This window comes from Pangasianodon hypophthalmus, chromosome 1, assembly GCF_027358585.1.
Source record: "Pangasianodon hypophthalmus isolate fPanHyp1 chromosome 1, fPanHyp1.pri, whole genome shotgun sequence".
NCBI lineage: Eukaryota > Metazoa > Chordata > Actinopteri > Siluriformes > Pangasiidae > Pangasianodon > Pangasianodon hypophthalmus.
This window is the reverse complement of record NC_069710.1, coordinates 6,339,728-6,358,127: the sequence shown is the minus strand read 5'-3', so window position 1 is coordinate 6,358,127 and position 18,400 is coordinate 6,339,728. Positions and strand designations below refer to the sequence as shown.

Genomic DNA, 18,400 nt, shown 5'->3' with positions numbered 1-18,400 from the left:
ACATACACACAACAACAGCAAAAGCTTGACAGTGAAACATACAGAGACCAGGACTTAAGTAGGGATGCTGATTAGGGATAACACAGAGCTGGTGTGAGTGCAAGGTCATGTGATGTTCTTGGGCTGGTGGGAAATGCACTTCAGAGCCCTTTGGGCACTACCATGACAGTTGTGTGTTTGTTTACTGTAACACAAAGTGGTAAAAGTTATCAGTTAATGTTTATATAGTATATATAGCATATAGTATGTTTATATAAATGCTAATTGCATGTTAATAAGTTGAAGTCTGTAAATCTGTACCTCTAAATTTCTGGAATGCAAAGTTACATTGGGTTTTAATCGACATTCTTTGTAGAATTTATTAGAATTATTATGGGATCATTTGCTAAGCTGTTAGAATTGAGAGTGTTCCAAAACTTGTGAGAATAGGTGTTCCTGTGGGCGGAGTCAGAAAACTACATATGAAATGCGTAAGGGTGGTTTGAAAACATTTGCTATCACTTGCCTGAAGGCTATGACCTTTAGACCTCAACAGATGTTGCTGTCTTGACTTATGATGCTCTGCCATTCCTCTAATGCTCCCATTTTCAGTCCCTGCTATTTTTGGAGGCTTTTAGTCTCCAGTAAGTGAAATATATGCACAGTGAGGATCTGGTGATAGAAGTGGTGACAGAATCAAATAAAATGTTTCTAGAATAAAGTAGTTTATTTTTCTTATACCACAACAATTTGCCAGCCCTAACAGTTTGTAGTTACATTTAATGTTGGGCAAAACAAGTGAGCTCCTGTTATCATACATAGCAGCAGCATGTAGCAGCATGTAGCAGCATAGAAACAGTTGTTCCTCCAGCAGCCTCTCCTAATTTCTCTCTTGAAATTAATAATACAAAATACACCATAATCAACTGCAAAACCCCATGTCTGAAAACTTATATTTTTAGCTTTACCTCTGACTATCTCAAAGTGTTGACACTGGAGACCCCTTCCAAAATAGCATAAAAAAAAAAAATAAAAAATCTTCTCACAGAAGAGGTTTTTTTAATCACTCTGGAGTCTCTACCTTACAAATTTCTGTGTAAATTGTTACTAAAGGAACAATAACATACTAGAACAAGTGCATTTATAAAAATTGCATTGATAAAGTGTTGTAAGATAATTCAGTAGTATTCACTAATTCTGCTAAAAGTGAGTCATATTCAAAACTCTCTGTCTATTCTCTCGCTTTCTCTCTCTGTTTAACTCTGATACAGGTCGAAAGTTTGTCATAGCCAACGCACGGGTGGAGAACTGTGCCATCATCTTCTGTAACGATGGCTTCTGTCACATGTGTGGCTATACGCGGGCCGAGATCATGCAGAAACCGTGCACCTGTGACTTCCTGTACGGGCCACACACCAAGCGTCTGGCCATTGCACAGATGGCTCAAGCGCTTCTGGGCTCGGAGGAAAGGAAAGTGGAGATCACGCTCTACAGGAAGGATGGTAGGACAGCTCTGATGTCTCTCCCTATGATAGGAAATGACTAATGATGCTTTGGATGCTGAATTGTTGATCGCTGTGTGTGAGGTGCCTCATGGCTGCAGTTCAGCATCTGATATGAGAGTTTAAACCTGTTTTTTGGAAGGGACCGTATACGCTGTGACTGTATCCACAGGAACTATGTAGGATTTATAAGATTAGACATTGCTTGCTGGCGATCTATCCGAGTCTCTGCATCGTGACATGGCTTAGCTTTGTTGTGATTAGTTACTTAGCCTTGAGAGTGCATTATAAACCACATTTGCAATCCAGAAGGAGAACATTAGAAAAACTACAGCGGTGCTTTGCCATTATGATAGAAATACTAAAGTAGAGTAACAGGCACAGAGAAAAAGAAAAGTCAAAGAAATGGCAGTATTTTACTGATAAAATAAAATTAGGAATAATTGCAGGTGTTTGCATGTGAGGACAGGGGCAGAGCAGCAGGTGTTAGTTATCTGATCAGATCACGTTTCCTCTTTTTTATAGCCCGGGAGGATCTGACACTGCACCAAACAAAGTTTTCACTGTTTATTTTCAGTGCAGCACTGATTTCTCTATATGCTCCTCTGATTAAGCCAAAAGACTCACTAATGGAACCATTCAGCTGATCAGTGACTTCTTAGAGAAAGTGTTCATTTTTTTATCTAATATATTTGACATGATTATAAGAGAGCTTATGTAGTATTCAGTAAGCATGATGTATAATAAGTGGAGGGCTAGCATGGGCACAATCTGATGTATTTTTGCATAGGCTGTGAATAGCATAACCACAGGTTAGCCATGGATATATGTGACTTTGCTGTGAATGCAAATACGCTTTGGGACGGGAAGCTGATTTGGTTGTTTTGATAAGAGACAAGAAACAGCAATGGGGACTCCTGTGCATGTTATGGGATCACGGCTTCACCGTCCCTCCCTTAATATCCCTGTCTATTCACGGTCCCTTCCTTTTCATGGTATTTATCACCTGCCATTCAATCTGCTGTAGTCATACATGCATGGAGACACATGAAAATATACACACACACATGAATACATGGACGTAGACACATACAAACACATGTGCACATGAGTACATGCATACAGACATGTACAAACACCCCGGCACGTGAGTACATGCACACAGACATGTACAAACACACCTGCACGTGAGTACATGCACATAGACATGTACAAACACACATGCACGTGAGTACACACACATAGACACATACAGACACACACACGAGTACACGCAAACGCACAGGCACACATACAGCATAGACTCTAGTGATGAAACGCTTGTCATGCATAATGCACAGAGGGAAACACAGCCTTGTGTTATTTATATGCTTTGTATCAAAGAATTCCTTTTGTGCCTTTGAACATGTGCAGCTACATAGTGGAAGCGGAGGAACACACAAGGGAAGAGCAGGTCAAATATCGTGTCTTCTTCTCCTTCATTCCAGTGCATCCATTCATCTGGCGAGCAGTGTGCTGGCATCAGCCTTCAGAATGATAAATCACTGGTTCTCATGCTCAGTTGTCCTATTCCTGATCTAACCAGCACTTAATCAATCACTCAAACTTCACCATTCAAATCTACTGTATGGAGAGAAAGGGTGTGCACATGTTCTTGTTTATTTGTGTGTCTCTTGTGTTGTAGAGTTTGTGTGTCTGTAATGTACCAATGGACCCTGACTTTAGTCCTTAGCTGCCACTGGATGAAGACAAATGATTTCATTCATTGACTTGGGGCATTTGAGTGTAAAGATAAGTGTTTCTTATAATTCAGTGTGGTGTAAAGATCAAATCCTCCCAGTAAGGTAACCTCGGAGGTTTTCATTACCCTCTGAGATAATGTAATTGTTTTCTGGAACCATGATAAGGGATTAAAATTCATGGATGTGGAATAAACATAAACAAATATCCTAATTAACTTCGTGTGGCATATTGTTTCTGTAATTAACACCACTAGGTTAGTGACTTGCAATCAATTTCTTTGCTAGCTTTCATGAGAACTGGCTAAATAACTAGTTCTGTAAACCCAAACACCTAAATTAACATGAAGACTTTAAACATGGTTCTAATAGAGCAGCTTTTCTCTGCCATTTTCCATTAGATCAAATTATTTTCCCATCCAGGCCAGAAAACACTGACCACTATTTAAAGGCCATATTTATTTTGATTGACACTTCTGTTATTGAAATGTCTACTGTTTGATCTATGACAAAAAGAGAGAAAAAATAGGGGGAAAAAACCCTAAATTTAATAATAGAAAAATGAAATGATGTAAAATAAAAAATGGCCACAAATACTATATTTTGAATTTGGTACGGCTTTAAAATGATTAATCCCAGTCAGCTGTTCCACATCTGCAAACACATGACCTAAATGCCCTTTTCCCCAAACAGACTCCCATCCTGTGACCCCAGGGTCGGAGCTTTGGCTTTGCGTGTCGAAAATCAGTCTGTTAAGAGGGAATGACAGCTGCCTAGAAATAGCATTTTCATTTCCTTAATTGTAAAGTTTACCATCTGTAGCCAGGCCATTGTAGCCAGCCAAACACCTGCCTGAACAATTCCACATACAAGGGAGTAAGTAAACTCTTTACAATCCTGTTGGCTCTTGTTATTCATAGAACATTGGCCATTCTTATTCATAGAACAATGCTTTATGTGCCATTATGAGGATAAATATCCTATTTAATGACTCAACTTTGTTATAGACATTCTATGATTTCTGTTTTCATAAAATTCCTTTTTATTTATCTTTTCTCTCTGATGGTCTGTCTCTTGTTGAAACCAGAGGAGCTAAATAGACACAGATTACTGTGGTTGAGGGGCTATTGTGAGTCTGAAATGGCTTACAATAGCACAGTCCTACTCTGCCGTGTCACTGTGTAGTGGTCCAGGCTCAAGGAAATGCTGACATCAGTGCCTGACGGGTTGTTACAATCCACAAGGCATCACATTATCATCAAAATGAAGCCATGCCTCAAGAACACACCAGAACACTTTGTATTCTCACTGACATTCAGAAAGTCCACTAAAACACCTCCTCTGCTGCCTTCAACACCATTCAAGAACTCTAAACTCAAGTGCTTTTTTGTGTTCTCAGAACATCTAAACAGTTTCACGTACATTTTTTCATTTGGCAAAGCCAGACTTCTGACAAGACAGAGCTCATATATGTGATATTAGACTCTCAGCTATCCATTCCAGAGGAGGGTCAGCGCATGCATATTACAATCAAATCATCACATATCACTTGGCCTAGAGCTGTGTTCCTAAAGAGGGAAAGCAATGAAAGTCAAAATCAGGGAGGCAACACACCATTTAAAGGCCGTTCTCAAAATAGTGATTAGAGTGCTAGGATTTAGTTTCCAGCATTGTCCAGTATCTAGTATCTGATATTGCATTTCACCATGAGGTTATGATATTGGTATAATCATTACCGGTTGAAAACAGTATTTATAATCAATATGTGATCTTATGTGGTGCAAAAGATTTATTTTATGATTAAATTCTGAGTTTAACATTTTTTCATTGATATCTTGGTTTATTTTTACTTTGGTTAACCTACATTACAGACAATGCCTGTCTGTCCAGCCCTCTCACCTCTTCTTTACAGTCTGCTCAAAAGGGTTCCAAATCTTCAACTTTCATGGTAATACCACCATTAACACCATTGTGCTTGCCATGTCATTGAATGTTAACTAGCCGCTAACTCAGCGCAACAGCGTTGTACAGCTGCATTGCATTCTGGACCTTTGAGCCCAATATTTGCTTGTCTTCACTACTTCTGTGTTATCATTAATATGACATTGAATGTCACTGGAAAATGGTGAATGAGAAAAGAAGCCCTTGTGCTTTTTTGTTTAGGAGTTAACAGCGAAACGTGTCCTTTATGGTTAAGATCGTCAAACTTTTTTTCTTCTGTTAAACACCACTGTAACTACACAATGTCCCCCCTGTAATGATAACCACCATCTTCCTGTGGGAATTATGAGAATACAGAATAATGTGTTTCAGGATGGAGTTTTTCATTTATGGCTCTAGGACTAACTACCACTCTTTGGCCCTTTTTTATTTTTATTTTATTTATTAATTTTTTTTATTTTGTTATACTAATGACTATAAGGGTATTTCTTTCCTTTTCTTTTCTAGATCCATGAGTGTTCATGCATTTACTCTATGCTAATGATGCACATTTATGCATGTTATATTTTGGATATGGCCTTTGTGTTTGTGTGCTGTTATCTCAGGGAAAAGAGTTCTAGAAAGTGGATCCTCTCCAGTATCCTACAGTAATGCCAGGGGAAGTGAAAGATTACTGTGGACTGTCTCCCAGTGCACAGAGCAATAGACTGAAAGCAAAAAGACTTTTCTTTTTTCAAACAAACAAAAAAAAGCTGTAAGTGATTCTTCTTCAGTGTCTCATTTTTTTTTTGTTTTCGTGCAGCTTTGTGTGTTCCACACAATTTTACAGTTCCTTCTTTACTGAAGAGTACACTTGCACTCAAACAGGATTTGAAATGGTTGCTAAATGGTTTAAATGGGCACTTAGGTAAAATGTGTTAACACAAAGTTAAATGCTGTTCCACATTAAAACAAAGAAACAAAAACATTTTTCTTTATCGCTAGAAAAACTGATTTGAGGAGCACCATGTATGAACTTAGCTTGTAATAGTATGAAATAGGAGCAATGCTATAATGGTGTCATAGCTAAATTATTAGAAGATGTGGTTAATCTGAGACTCTTAGCTACAGAACCTGCTTGCTAGTAGCTAGCTAGCTAGTGAACTTGGGTAATTAGCAATGATCTGTTTTGGTATATACTTTAACAAGACTGCCTACATTTATAAATTTATCAATCTCAGATAATAAATCAGTGGAAATTAAGACTCACATACACTTAATATAACTTGTCTCTACTCAAATCAAACACTAGTTATTGGTCTAATAGCTGACTAACCAGCTAGATACAGTATGTGCTAATGTTACCGACAGCGCAGCACAGTTATAATATCGTTATAATATAGTAAACACAAGTTGATAACTGAATATATTCAACAATTTATTAACAGTGTATGCAAGGCTGATTGTTTTAGTGGTGTAAAGAGGAACTTTAATACAAAAAGAGCTGTTTAGGATAGCAAGAAAGACTTGAAAGCTATTTACCTGTTCATAATTTGAAAATGACTGCATTGTAATATTTTCATAATAAACAAGTGAATTATCATTCTAATATATTTGTATAAAACTGAGTACTATAAAGTTAATCATAAAGATAGATTGATAGTGGATAATATGGCTGAGATGGCTGAGTGGGTTTTTCTAGTAGTACCTCTTAATGAATCCTGACTGCTTCGCCAGCTCACTGCCTTATTACTCACGCAATGATGCTGTAATTTCTTGCTAAACATGAGGCATGATGTAGGGAATAGTATACACACACACACACACACACACAAACTGAAACTCCCTCTTGTCAAATGGGAATCACTGCATGATACTAAATCATCAGGCAGCATATTTGAACACTTTTTGCAGTGCGATAAGATGATAAGCCGTGTGATAAGATGATGTCCCATGCTCTAATTTGTGCAGACTCTGTAATAGTGTTTCTTTTAAAAGAGAATCATCTTTCTGACTTGTTATCTAGAGGTCTGATTGTGTGCTTTGGGACTCACTAGTTCACCTGATGTCAGGTGTGAAGTCATGAGACTGTGTGATGTATCTATAAGGGCTCAGCAATATGATAATATCAATACTGGGGCCATTAATTGTGTCATACAGTGCTTTTTGAGATAATGAAGGTATTGTGATGCTTTGAAACTTTAAAAATGTAAAATGTTAAGTTTTATAGATTTTGCCCTTTAGTGTACATCAACATAAACACATCTCTTTCTTCCCTGTCAATCACGGTGACACTAGTGAAGCCTATAACTAGTGAAGCCTATGAGCTCACAGATGTGGAAGAGGGCAGATAGCACTTTCCTATGAGTGTGTTAGCAGTTTGAAAAGATGTCTGAGGCTGGCTTCACATGTCTTGGAGTAAGCATGTGTTAAACTTCACCCTCCCTGGTTGGTATCTGTTGTGTGATAAGACAGAGCTGGTGAGTTGCTAGGAGTTGGCAAGTGAACAAATTGGGGAGAAAAAAAACTTCATCAACACTACTGTTTTGTCAGTTTGTTTGCAAACCTATATATCGTGTTACATATCGCGTATCATTAAAAATGTCTTCACGTATCATGATATGATATTTTTGTCATATCGCCAACCCCTACTGTCAGATATTTACTCCATTAAGGTATCACCTGTCACTCTTTCTACGTCTCTCACCATCCTCCTTCTTCCCCCTCAACATTCTGTCTACACTATCTCTTCTCCCTTTCTCTGCTATAATGAATAAAACACGGTCATTTGGCACTGTGTGTGCGTTCCACTGCCTTTTCTCATCATTTGAATATGGAAATATCCGGAGAGAGCCAGGAAACGCAGGGCTCGCTTGGATGGTTGTGCGGGGAGTGTGACCTGGGCTGCTCACTGGAGCCTCATTCTCCGCTGTCTTTATTCCATTGCCTCAAACAGCAAGGTTGCACCGCTGCTTGCTCTGTGTTGACTGCTTTCTAAGAACAGACAGTGCTGAACAAGTTCCCCTCTGTAATCTCAGCCTCCGTCACTCTCTGCTGCTCTCATGCAAATCACATGCAAAGCTCTCGTCTGCTTTCTTCTGCTCTCAGGCACATCAGAGGAAAGGGAATGTATTTTTAAATGAGTGACCTTATTTTATGCATGGTGCTTTTGAACTGAAGGGGAATTTGGACAAAGTAATCAAATCACTCCAGCTAGTTAATCTAAGGCAGCTTTCTCTAAGGATAATTTAAGAGGTTACTTTGTTCTTGTGGCCACAGTGGCAATGAAACTGCTCAGGAAGTATGTTTTCTATCAACTCTCATCCCATCAGGACATCACTAAGACGAATCCAATTTAATATAGTAATAGCCAATTATCTAGTAGGGGAACTCACATTTGATTTTTTTTAAATAATCATCTTAATTGTGATTTATGCACATTTCGAGGGTGGTGTGACTTTAATAGTTTGGGATAATATAAGAAAGCTTAATTTAATTTACTTCAATTTATTTTGCATTACAATTGAGAGAGGATGTGATTCAGGCAGTTTAATTAAAGACTTTGCACAAGGGCCCAACAGTGGCAGTCTAGTGATCCTGGGATTTGGACAGCCATTAACCATTGACCCACCACTGACAAGTGGTTAAGATTTTATTCATTTTAATGTGAACATATTGTAGAAAAACCTAGTGTTAATATATTATTAATAAAAGGCAGTCACAAATATTTTAAGCTCGCGTACATGAAAGCTGATTCAATTAACACAACATACTGTCTGGTTTCGACGACTTAAGCCAAACTTCATATATAATAAACAGATTTATACCACGGCACTGTTGAATTCTCGAAGCTGATTGGTCAGAATGTGTTAATTAATTTTCAATAACAGCAGCTTTGACATCAGTGCTTTAATTCACAGGTTTGTATTAAAGAGTTTGTTCTAACACAGTATTGTTTTTATACCAGCTAATTCACAGGAATCATATAGAGGATGCTTAATATAAACAGGATAAAATATTATTAAATGTTATTAACTATTAAAACATTATTAAAAATTATTAAAGAAAAACATGTAATTATAGATATGGTGACGTTTTCTGTGTGGAGATGTTATTTAATATTTCTGGTAGGAGGCTCTAGTGTCAGAGCTTTGTAACACTCAGAGGTAAAGCTGTAACCTTAAGTTTTCCATCACAGGAAGGTCTCAGGAAAGAGGACTTGCAGTTTCTTGGTAACAAGCTGCCTTTTACAAGCTGGTAACAAAGGTATGTTTATAGCTGCTATAATATAAGTGATGACAGGAACTAACTTGTTTTGTGGGTGTTCCACAATATTAAATGTAACTATCTACACATTAAGGTAATACATAAAGGTCATAAAATAAAAAAAAATGAATTGTTGGCAAATTGCTGTGATAAATGTTGAATAAAACACATGCTCTTAATCGGATAATAATAAATTATGTGATACTAATGGTGCAGTCCAAGTGTTGGACTCTTTAGATAATTCAAAATTATTAATTGTACTTGGTCATGGCTAAAAACAGAAGTAATCATTTTCATATCTTGTATGTTTAGTAATTAATGCATAATTGTGATACAAAAAGTAGCAGAAATGCTGTCCTCTCACATCCACTCCTGAATACTCCATTGATAATAGTAAAAATCGGGGTTTCCATAAAGGAGGGTGGGATGAGGGGTAATCCCCAAGGTCCTGAGTAGATAGTGGAACGTGAGTGAATGAAAATTGTCCAGCAGAGCAAAAAATTGTCAAGAGGCCCAAAAATTCCTACTGGTATCTCTGGTAAAAGTAAAACATTTCAGGTGATGTGTAGTTAGTTTTGACCTGGTTAAAAAGAAAAAAAAAGGATATGACTGTGTGTGCTGCGTGTGTGTGCTGTGTGTATGCGGAGGAGGTCTGTATTTACACAAAGCCGAGTTTTAATATGGAAGGTAATTCTACCATAGTGTACTGACCTGCTTTTTCTCCGCTTTGCCTGATGTTTGCTTTCCTATTATTAGAGCCACTTTATCTTGATGTCATATTGATTGCATGGCCTATCTGTGTAACCAGCAGACAGTTCCACGAGCCCTTGAAGGACAATTTCTCATGTGGAAGATTTTACCACTTCCCCTGCTTGTATCCTGGCCCACAAACACAGCTTAAAAACTGTGTCAGAATGCCTTTAAACACTGTTTCTGTCAGTGTGTGTCGGTAGAGTTTATGTGGAATTTATGAGATGAAGGAGAGCATTAATAATCTGAATAAGAATGAGGAAGCAGGAAGAGAGTGCTGTTATTTTCACTCCCTCCTCTGGCTTTTATTATGCTGCCAAACTCCAGCTTTTTTACATTCATGGGGCTGGGTTAAGACCAGGTTGTCATAAACACACACACACACACACACATACACACACGGTCAGAAGTGGTGCATATTTGAGAGCAATAGTTCTGTCATTACCATGGCGACACGTCTGCGATTTCGATTAATAATGCCACAATATCCCTGAATGTGAACAATCTGGGAATATTTAGGACTAGTTTATAACATCTAACCACTGGTTGTTATTAGGTCTTATCCTAAACATTTTATGTTGACTGAAGGTTGTGTTTTTTGTGTTTTAATGCTTTTTTTTTTGTATTTCTACCTGTTATGTGAATATGCGCTTTTGAAACCAGCCAGATTGATTTCACTTGATTACTTGATTTGATATCAAGTATACTCACTTATCTAAATATCTCTTTTGCTTTACCCACTTCTAACTGTCTGATTGCTGGAGAAAGAGAGAGAGAGAGAGCTCCTACATGTTTGCCATTCCTGGCCTAGCTGTATTTTTAGCCACATTGTACACACAGGCAGCTGTAGGTCAGCTGACTGTGCGTCTGTGGCGACCTTTTAAACAAAAGCTCCTGCTGCCCCATCACAGCCATGTCACGGCCACCAGGAGAGAGGGAGAGAGGCCCAGCCTCGATGCTCTCTCCTCTGCACAAATGTCAATTAGAATTTGCAAAAGAATAGTTTGCCAGCGACAAGGGATATCTCTGAGAACAACTCACACATGTGTTATTACACCCGAGTGCAGCTTTACTGCCTCACTGATACAGAATGTCTGCCAGAGCAAGCTCATATTGCAAATGATGTTGACTTAATCTTTCACAATTGGGCCGCCTCTAGAAATTAAAACTTGTGTTTTTATCAGAAGCATATATTGAAAGAAATGGCTATCTGTCTTTGGGAATTAATATTCAAATTCATTTTACATCTATTCACAATATCTGGGGCTATATACTCGAAGCTATTGTTAATTGTCAAACATTACTGAATTTGTAACATTTAAACTGTTTCCTGCTGTCGGCTACGTTTGAAATTAATATTTAAAAAACATCTTTTATCCCTTTTGTGATTCCCAAGTTACTTTATGACATTTTTTTTTTTTTACAACTGATATCCCCTAAGATTGGAGAGAAGCCGTGCGGCATCGGTTCTTGTGTGTGTACGCCAGCGAGAGTAATGGAGAAGCTTAATTTGTGGCCTGCTGAGGAGGCGCACTGTGCAATCTGAAGAACAAAGCCTCAAGGCACACACAAACACACACACACACACACACACACACACAAGGCAACACAAACGCAGCAACTAGCCCCTGTAATAGAGCCAAAATGGAACCCTAATGGAACCTAATCAGAGAGAAGAGAGGAAAAACAACAAAAATAAGAAACAAAGAGAGAAAAGTGTGTGTTTGTGTATTAGCATTGTTATTATGAATTACTATGTATTAGCATAGTTTTGGACTTTTGTGCTAATGCTATATTACAGTTGAGGCCAGCAATAAAAAAGTAAGAGTGGCACAAAGGAAAGGAAAGGAACAGGGGAGAAGCAGTGGGAACATAACATGAAAGACAAGAGAATGAAAACAAGAGAAGGGTGCATGGAGTGAGTGAGGGACTAATTTTCAATCTCTTTTTTGTCGTTTTGTTTCAGGACAGACTATCATAAACTGCCAGTCATACTTTGGTGTTTTTCAGGACTGTGGTGTCTTAACTTTCAAATGACTATATAAAAGCTTTTTTTCAGTGAATTGAATGGCAGGTTGTATAAATATATCAAATATCTCAAGGTGGAATGGAGATGGATTTTAAGGCATGTCAGGACCTGAATTTGAGTCAAGCGCTGCTCAGGTAATATCCATGCTCATTCTAGGTTTATATGTGAAAGCAGTATGTGAAAATGATTGTGATAAAGAATGGCAATGTCTGTTTCACCAGTGACATTTTGAAAGTCTACCTGTTTCTCTGTACTGAACCTCATTAATGTAGAAATGTCCGTCTGAGTGACTGTTACTTAACCTATTTAGAAACTAAGAGCCAAAGGGAAAATGAGACTCATATGAAGATTTGAGAAGGAAACGGAATGCGCTTGGTGTCCTATCAAGTGTCCAGATCATATTGAGATTGTGCTCCTTACCTCTTCTTATCTTAGTGCCTACAAAAGACTGTGATGACCTTGATGAAGCAAAACAGGACCTATGACCATCTGAGAAGAGATGCTGTATGACTGTTAGCTCAGCCAGCTTGCTCTCCAGGGTTACGATGGTTATCACAGTTCAGTATGCTGCTTCAATTTCACTCTAGGAAGGCATGGTTCTTCTTCATTTTTTAGTCAACTAAAAGTATTGGCATGATACATGATGCATATCATCAGTGGATTAGCAAAACCATTGTTTAATGACTTAAATAGAATAATCAGTAGATTTACATGGAGTGTGAACGTACTGAAAGTTAAATTAAAAACTTTATGCAGGCTATAACATAAAGGAGGTCTACAGCTCCCTGATTTCTACTTATTTTATAGAACAGCCCAAATTAGGGCCATATGGACCTTGTTCATCCCCCTGTGTGGCAGCAACTTGAAGAATTCCATGACGACATCCCTTTAGCTGCCGCACCATTTATTCCCATAAGCCGTATGCAGCAGATGATTACCAACCTGAAAAAGTGTAACTGTGTGCAAACACTGTACAATTCGACAACGTTCTATCATAACATTTATTTGGCATCAGTTCTAAGAGATGGGATAGCACAGCACTGGTACCAAAGTGCCATACAAACCTTTAGTGACCTGTATAACGGGATTCAAACAATTGTAGCAAAAGTTCCTCCTCCAAGCTAAACATTTTTAATATTTGCAGGGGCAGCATTATATTATTTTTACTTCCTCTGGACAACATGATAACAATCAAACAGGATTGTAAAGGCCTTGTCTCAAAGGTATATGGCAAACAGTCCAAACTCGTAAGAGATAACACCTTCACTGTTAAATTAAAGTGGAAAAAAGACTTGGAGTGTGCAATCCGAGACGATGTTTGGGAAACAATTTTAGAAGACTTTCGGGTGCAGCATTATATTATTTTTACTTCCTCTGGACAGCATGATAACAATCGAACAGGATTATAAAGGCCTGTCTCAAAGGTGTATAGCAAACAGTCCAAACTCCTAAGAGATAAGACCTTCACTGTTAAATTAAAGGAGGAAAAAGACTTGGAGTGTGCAATCTGAGGTGATGTTTGGGAAACAATTTGTGAAGACTCTTTCTTTCAAAATTCATCATAAATTAATTCTGTTTAGTACCGTGGGTGTATTTCACTCCTGAATGGCTACACAGAATAAATAATGAATGCTTAGTTTGCTTTTCTAGATGTAAAGTGGAAATTGGAACTCTATTACACATGCCATGGTCTTGTCTGGAGGTGGAATTCTGCTGGAAGACGATCTTAGATGTCACTGTCAGTGGAGGTCAATAATGTTGATGTACTCCGGTTACTACAACTTACCTTATTAGGAGATGAATCTGTGTTACAAGATCAAAAAGGGACAAAGCGTAGATTTATTGATATAATGCTCCTTGCTGCCAAAAATGCTTTACTGCTATTCAGAAATCACTGGAACCTCCTACACTTTCTATGAAGGTAAAAGAAATGGCATCCTATATATTTCTCCAGAGAAAGTAATGTTTAATTTGAAGAAAAAATTTGTTTGAAAAATACTGGGGGAAATTTCTCACATACTTAGAATCCAGGACAGAAAACCTATGAGTCATTTAACATTCTAGGTGATGCCATTATCTGATTCAGTTCATTACCATATGCATTTAATTTACCTGTTTAACAATCATAGATATTCAGTCTCATCATATAAGTCCTGCTTAGGCACAATTATAAGGGTGGGACAGGTTGGTTTTGCTGGATTTTCATCCTGTATCTACTTCCTACATGTAAAATTGATGTCGGGGACAGAATTTGTCCGAAATAGTAAACACTGACAATGTGTGGAAGGTCACTGACTCTGTAGTAATCTCCTCTTGAAGTATATTAAGAGGCAGTTTCTAATCCTGTTGCTTTGGTCTTTTTTATCCCCCTACATGGACAGAGGTTCAAAGGGCAGGAAGGTCGAGGGAGTTACAAAATAGAAGTAGTGGCTTTACGGAGCCTTGGGTCTTGCCCCAATTTCACAGCAGATTGGGTTGTTTTTAACTCGCCCCTCTCTCCATCCTAACTATGAGAGAGTCAGCCAGGGCCAAGGACAGAGAAAGACATAGGGCATAGTAAAGAAGATTGATTGACACAGAGTGAGAGATCGATGTGGGACAAGTTGAGGGACAGTTAGAAGGAGTTGGGTTCTGAAATAGCTGTATGTGGAAAGGGCAAGATGAGATGAGAAAGAGAATTATTCACGCTCCATTTCTTTTTCATGGCATTATCATCTGTACATTTTATAATTAGTAAATAGTGCTTCAAGGTCAAGTAGGATTGTGCATGATAAAAATGAAACAATTAAAAGGAAGTCTCTCCCAAGTTGGTGTTTTGTGGTTTTATGAGTTTTACATAATTTGCAAGCAGCATATGGACTATTTCAGCTTGATGAATCGGGAGGAGATCACATTTTATTTTGCAGTGCAGTAAGTATGTACTATTTAATAGATAAATATGTATTAATTGCAAGTCATTTCTGATACCTACCTAGTACTTTTTTGAAGTTACTATGTTCCAGAAATTTAACACCATCTCCACATTCCTTATACACAAGGATCAGCCATAACATTAAAACCACCTGCCTAATATTGTGTAGGTCCCCATCGTACCGACAAAACAGCCCTGTCCTGTCGAGGCATGGACTCCACAAGACCTCTGAAGGTGTGCTGTGGTATCTGGCACCAAGACGTTAGCAGCAGATCCTTTAAGTACTGTAGGTTGCGAGGTGGGGCTCCCATGGATCGGACTTGTTTGTCCAGCACATCCCACAGATGGATTGAGATCTGCAGGCCAAGTCAACACCTTGAACTCTTTGTCATGTTCCTCACAGCATTCCTGAACAATTTTTACAGTGTGGCAGGCGTATTATCCTGCTGAAAGAGGCCATTGCCATTAGAGAATAACATTGCCATGAAGGGGTGTTGTTGGTCTGCATCAATGTTTAGGTAGGTGGTACATGTCAAAGCAACTTCCACATGATTGCCAGGATCCAAGGTTTCCCAGCAGAACATTGCCCAGAGCATCATACTGCCTCCGCCAGCTTGCCTTCTTCCCATAGTGTATCCTGGTACCATCTCTTCCCCAAGTAAGCAACACACACGCATCTGCGTGGTCACATTATGTAAAAGGAAACGTGATATATCAGCCCAGGCCACTTTCTTCCATTTCTCCATGGTCCAGTTCTTATGCACATGTGCACATTGTAGGTGTTTTCGGCCATGGACAGGGGTCAGCATGGGCACTCTGACCGGTCTGTGGTTCCCCACGCACATCAGTGAGCCTTGGGCACCCACGACCCCATTGCCAGTTCACCGGTTGTCCTTCCTTGGAACACTTTTGGTAGGTACTTATCCACTGCATACCGGGAACACTCCACAAGACCTGCCGTTTTGGAGATTCCGTGACCCAGTCGTCTAGACATCACCATTTGGCCCTTGTCAAAGTCGCTCAGATCCTTATTGCCTATTTTTCCTGCTTCCTGCAGCACATCGACTCCGAGAACTGACACTTCGAGACTGTTCACTTGATGCCTAATATATCCCACCCCTTGACAGGTGCCACTGTACCGAGATAATCAGTGTTACTCACGTCACCTGTCAGTGGTTTTAATGTTATTGCTGATCGGTGTATATGTGCACTTATGAACAGCTACGGCATCGAGGCTACAGATATTGGGATTCTCTTTTAATGACATGGATGAGTAAAAAAAGGGTGGAACTATGAGAGAATAAGTGAGAGATCAAGTGAGGAAGCAAGAATGAGCAGACTGAGAGGAGTAAAAGAGTATGAGAAAAAGGTGTGCTCAGCTTTCATCCCCCTTCGTCCAGCACAGGAGAGGGCTGTCAGTCAACATTTCTGAACATCTGAACATGTCTTCTTGTCTCTTATTTAAAAGGTTGACTGCACAGGAAGAGGCACAAGACAGTCACTTACACAGTGTATATAGAGATATGGCTGACAGGAGTGCATGGGATCATACACAGACTGATATGAGAGTCATATATCTTTGGAAAAAAAAAAAAAAGCACCTAGACAGGATCAGGATCAAAGATCAGTGCTTCTGGGCCACCACCAGCCGTCATTGATTCAACAAGTCTCTGGAAATGTACTGGAGGGATTGAACATTGTTTTTTCAAACAATATTTCTTCAGTTGGTGTTTTGATGATGGTAGTGGAGAGCGCTATCTAATACATTATTCCAAAATCTCCCATACTAGATGTGTTCAACCAGGTTGAGATGTGGTGACTGTGAAGGGCATAGCTTGTGATTTACTTAATTTTTATACTCATCAAACCATTACATGATCCTTCATGCGGATGGGGGTGGGGTCATCTCGTAAGAGACCACTCCCTTTAGGATAGAAATGTTTCATCATAGTATAAAGAACTTCATAGTGATTTGCAGTGATGCTTTCCTCTATGGGGACAAGGGTAGTCATATGAGTGGTCATATATTCATTTTAAGATAATGAGCAGGATAATCACTTGTGCGATTAGGGTGAATTCATGACATTACTTAAGGCGGCTAAAACTTCGGCCCGAACCTGAAGCTGAACTTTGGCATTCTGTCAGCTGTTCGGCACTGACAGCTTCCATTAGCAGTTCACAGCCTGGCATATTTGCTGGATGGGGTTAGTTTCCTTATAATTAACATGGTCTTTTCCCTAGCGACTTAGCCAGAGGAAAGAGTGCATTAGTACAGACTTGAAATGATAAAAAGGGAGGTAACAGAGAGGCGGGCCAAGTGAGGGTGAAATGATGGAAAATGGAAGAAAGTGGTGCAGTGGCACAGAGAGAGTTGGAAAGTGAGTGAGCTAATGATCAAATAATGGGGGAAAAGTAAGTGACTGAGGGAAATCGTGCAATTCTGGTACAGAGAGAAGGAAGCGGTAAGAAGCGTGGCAGTGAAATAAGAGAGAGTTAGAAGTAATATAGGAGAAAAATGAAGGGAGTGGCTGCGGCTGGGAAATGGAGCGATGGAGAGAAAGGCTCTCAGGCAGATACGTTTCTCTGAGTGTCATTAATGAGAGTGGTAGCTGGTCTCCAGTGGGATGCATCTAAAGACAAGGGAAAGCACAGGCTTCTTGCATCCCTTATCGATCTCTCCCCAGCTAAATGCAAATGGAAGGCATACAGGTGCTGCCTTCATTTGTCTACCCTGCACACATATTTTCAGTCACGCTTTTTAAAATGCGAGCCGTGCTTCAGAGATGGGGTGGAGCTGGAAAGGCATCTAAATGAATGCCAAACTGGGAACCATGAGAATCCTAGTGTGTGTTGTGGAGAAGCTGGATCAGTATTCAGCACATGCCCCTGTGCCAGTCTGGAGTTACTTGCCAGGAAATACACATCAGCTGTTCCTTCTCTGTCATGAACCACACACCCGTAGTTTTAACACTCATCCGATAATTTGTTCTAATATGCTGTATGACTCGAGTGTCAGTAAGGTATTTGCTCTGTCTCTTGTCTGGGTGGTCATATGCCTGTGGATACATTTCTTTTGCACTGGGCAGCTGGTGAAATACTCAGGAAACTATCCCTGATTGATAAAATGGCAAATACTTGACTTTAATCATGGAAAAGGATCACTGGCTCTAGAAAAAGGCACCTATCACTTCTCTGTGCCTTCTCTTGCTATTATAAGTGGTGCAGTATTGGCCATGTGGAGTGATTAATGACTCTTTATTAACTAAAATGACATCTCAAAAATGCTTCAGTTTGTTAATGTCCA

The 18,400-nt window shown here is 39.2% G+C and overlaps 1 protein-coding gene across 2 annotated transcripts in view; it reads left to right on the top strand.

The window, feature by feature from the left end:
* The window catches only part of kcnh2b (potassium voltage-gated channel, subfamily H (eag-related), member 2b), a 208,998-nt gene that overhangs the window by 22,755 nt on the left and 167,843 nt on the right, over nucleotides 1-18,400 (top strand). For both annotated transcript variants that reach the window (XM_026913593.3, XM_034306610.2), the window contains exon 3: nucleotides 1,251-1,481. In XM_026913593.3, the coding sequence (XP_026769394.2) occupies nucleotides 1,251-1,481 (231 nt within the window). The remainder of the gene's footprint in view (nucleotides 1-1,250; nucleotides 1,482-18,400) is intronic.